Source organism: Austrofundulus limnaeus, unplaced genomic scaffold, assembly GCF_001266775.1.
Source record: "Austrofundulus limnaeus strain Quisiro unplaced genomic scaffold, Austrofundulus_limnaeus-1.0 Scaffold986, whole genome shotgun sequence".
NCBI classification, from domain to species: domain Eukaryota; kingdom Metazoa; phylum Chordata; class Actinopteri; order Cyprinodontiformes; family Rivulidae; genus Austrofundulus; species Austrofundulus limnaeus.
This window is the reverse complement of record NW_013953388.1, coordinates 20,593-23,681: the sequence shown is the minus strand read 5'-3', so window position 1 is coordinate 23,681 and position 3,089 is coordinate 20,593. Positions and strand designations below refer to the sequence as shown.

Here is a 3,089-nt window from a genome sequence, read left to right as displayed (position 1 = left end):
AACGTTACATTATTCATGTTCATCACATGTTCATCATGTGTTCAACACGTTTATCACATATTCATCATGTGTTCATCACGTTCATCATGTGTTCAACACGTTTATCACATATTCATCATGTGTTCATCACGTTCATCATGTGTTCATCACGTTTATCACATATTCATCATGTGTTCATCATGTTTATCACATGTTCATCACATGTTCGTCACATGTTCATCACGTTTATCACATATTCATCATGTGTTCATCACATGTTCATCATGTGTTCATCACGTTTATCACATTCATCATGTGTTCATCACATGTTCATCATGTGTTCATCACATGTTCATCATGTGTTCATCACATGTTCATCACATGTTCATCTTGTGTTCATCACATGTTCATCACGTGTTCATCACATGTTCATCACATGTTCATCATGTGTTCATCACGTTTATCACATATTCATCATGTGTTCATCACATGTTCATCATGTGTTCATCACATGTTCATCACATGTTCATCTTGTGTTCATCACATGTTCATCACATGTTCATCACGTGTTCATCACATGTTCATCACATGTTCATTACATGTTCATCATGTGTTCATCACATTTATCACATATTCATCATGTGTTCATCTTGTGTTTATCACGTTCATCTTTTATCACATGTTCATCACATGTTTATCACATGTTCATCTTTTATCACATGTTTATCACGTTCATCTTTTGTTTATCACGTTTGTCACATTTTGTTTCATGTGTTCATCACATGTTCATCACATGTTCATCACGTGTTCATCACATGTTCATAACGTGTTTATCACATGTTCATCTTTTATCACATGTTCATCACGTGTTTATCACATGTTCATCTTTTATCACATGTTCATCACATGTTTATCACATGTTCATCTTTTTTTATCATGTTTGTCACATTTTGTTTCATGTGTTCATCACATGTTCATCACATGTTCATCACATGTTCATCACGTGTTTATCACATGTTCATCTTTTATCACATGTTCATCACATGTTTATCACATGTTCATCTTTTTTTTATCATGTTTGTCACATTTTGTTTCATGTGTTCATCATGTGTTCCTCACATGTTCTTCACATGTTTATCACATGTTCATCACATGTTTATCACATGTTCATCTTTTTTTATCATGTTTGTCACATTTTGTTTCATGTGTTCATCATGTGTTCCTCACATGTTCTTCACATGTTTATCACATGTTCGTCACATGTTTATCACATGTTCGTCACATGTTCATCACATTTTGTTTCACATGTTCATCACATGTTCATCACATTTTGTTTCACATGTTCATCACATGTTCATCACATTTTGTTTCACATGTTCATCACATTTTGTTTCACATGTTCATCACATGTTCAACACATTTTGTTTCACATGTTCATCACATGTTCATCACATGTTCATCACATGTTGAACACATTTTGTTTCACATGTTTGTCACATGTTCATCACATGTTCAACACATTTTGTTTCACATGTTCATCACATGTTCATCACATGTTCATCACATTTTGTTTCATGTATTCATCACATGTTCTTCACATGTTCAACACATTTTTTTTCACGTTTGTCACATGTTCAACACATTTTGTTTCACATGTTCGTCACATGTTCATCTATAAATCATCCTTTTCACACATTGGTTTGATCAAACCTCACACACCCCMTCCTGGTCCCTGGACCTGGACACCCTCAGACCCCATAGACCCATTAGAGGACGATCTGTTCCACCTCTTTGATAAGTACCCCACTCCCATGCCAGACACCAGCACCACCATGATCCCTCCAGTAGGAGTCCAGGCTGTGGCCCTGTCCTCGGACTCGGTCCGGGTCTCCTGGGCCGACAACTCCATGACCAAGAACCAGAAGTCCTCGGAGGTCCGGTACTACTCTGTCAAATGGAAGTCCAGCTTCTCCACCAGCGGGAAGTTCAAGGTAAACCCACAGAARCTCTGCTGGTCTTTAATAAAGTGGTTCAGGTCTGAGTGACCTGTTGTGTGTTTGAGTGARTCAGCAGAAAAACAAACACTCATTTATATGTTGTTGTTTTTTTATAGAAAGTGAAAGATTTAGTGTTTTGTGTTGATTTCAGGTTTGTAACAGAAAATCTGAAGCGAGGAGGTTTTTCAGAATAATTAGTGAACCCTCCTCTGTTGTTTTTTGTTTGAGCAGCAGCTCAGCAGCGAGGATTAATGAGTCCTCTCTGCGGCTCGCAGCTGATTAATGTTGCTCCTGAACAATAGTTGCTGCTCTACCTGCTGCTGCTTGATTAGAAACACAGGAAGCCTTTTCCCTCCCAGACTCAGACTGGTCAGCTGTGGACAAACTGGACCAGAGACGCTCCTTTTACACCAGCTGTCTGGATCCTCTGATAAACCTCTGAAGGAGCCGAGACCTTCAGCTTCTGAGCTGTTTGTGTGTTTCAGTCTGCAGACACCACGGCTCTCAGCCACACCGTCACCGCCCTCAAACCCAACACCATGTACGAGTTCGCCGTCATGGTGACCAAAGGTCGCAAGTCCAGCACCTGGAGCATGACGGCGCACGCCACCACCTACGAAGCAGGTAGGTCCCCGCGGGCCGGAGGACGAGCCGAGGACAAGCAGCCGAAATCTGTTGCTTTAAAACAGAAAACAGCAGAAAGGATTTTCTTCCTGAGCAGCAGTTATTTAAACACTGTAAACGTAGAGAACCCAGAACCCTGGTCCGGTCCAGTTAGAACCCAGAACCCTGGTCCGGTCCAGTTAGAACCCAGAACCCTGGTCTGGTCCAGTTAGAACCCAGAACCCAGCAGCTTGAATCTGAATGTCAGCCGCTCCTTGCAGCATGTAGACAATCATGTTTGGCGGATTTGTCACCCAATTAAGCGTGACCGGCATCAGACCGCCGGCCCCCCGAGGCCCTCTGGAATACATTGACATTCAGAGCGAGGCAATCGGACCGGGTCGGCCCGGTCCCTGCACTCACCTACCAGACTTGAGCTCATTTCCACCACAGCTGATCAAAGGAAGGGGCTTTGTTACAGCTTGTAACCCCCCCCCCCCCCCCCCCCCC

The 3,089-nt window shown here is 42.0% G+C and overlaps 1 protein-coding gene across 1 annotated transcript in view; it reads left to right on the top strand.

Moving 5' to 3' along the window:
• Positions 1–3,089, top strand: part of dcc (DCC netrin 1 receptor) — a gene marked incomplete at both ends in the record, with an annotated part of 58,745 nt that overhangs the window by 35,138 nt on the left and 20,518 nt on the right. The window contains 2 exon segments of the mRNA XM_014030000.1: positions 1,732–1,970; positions 2,462–2,600. Coding sequence (XP_013885454.1) covers positions 1,732–1,970; positions 2,462–2,600 — 378 coding nt within the window.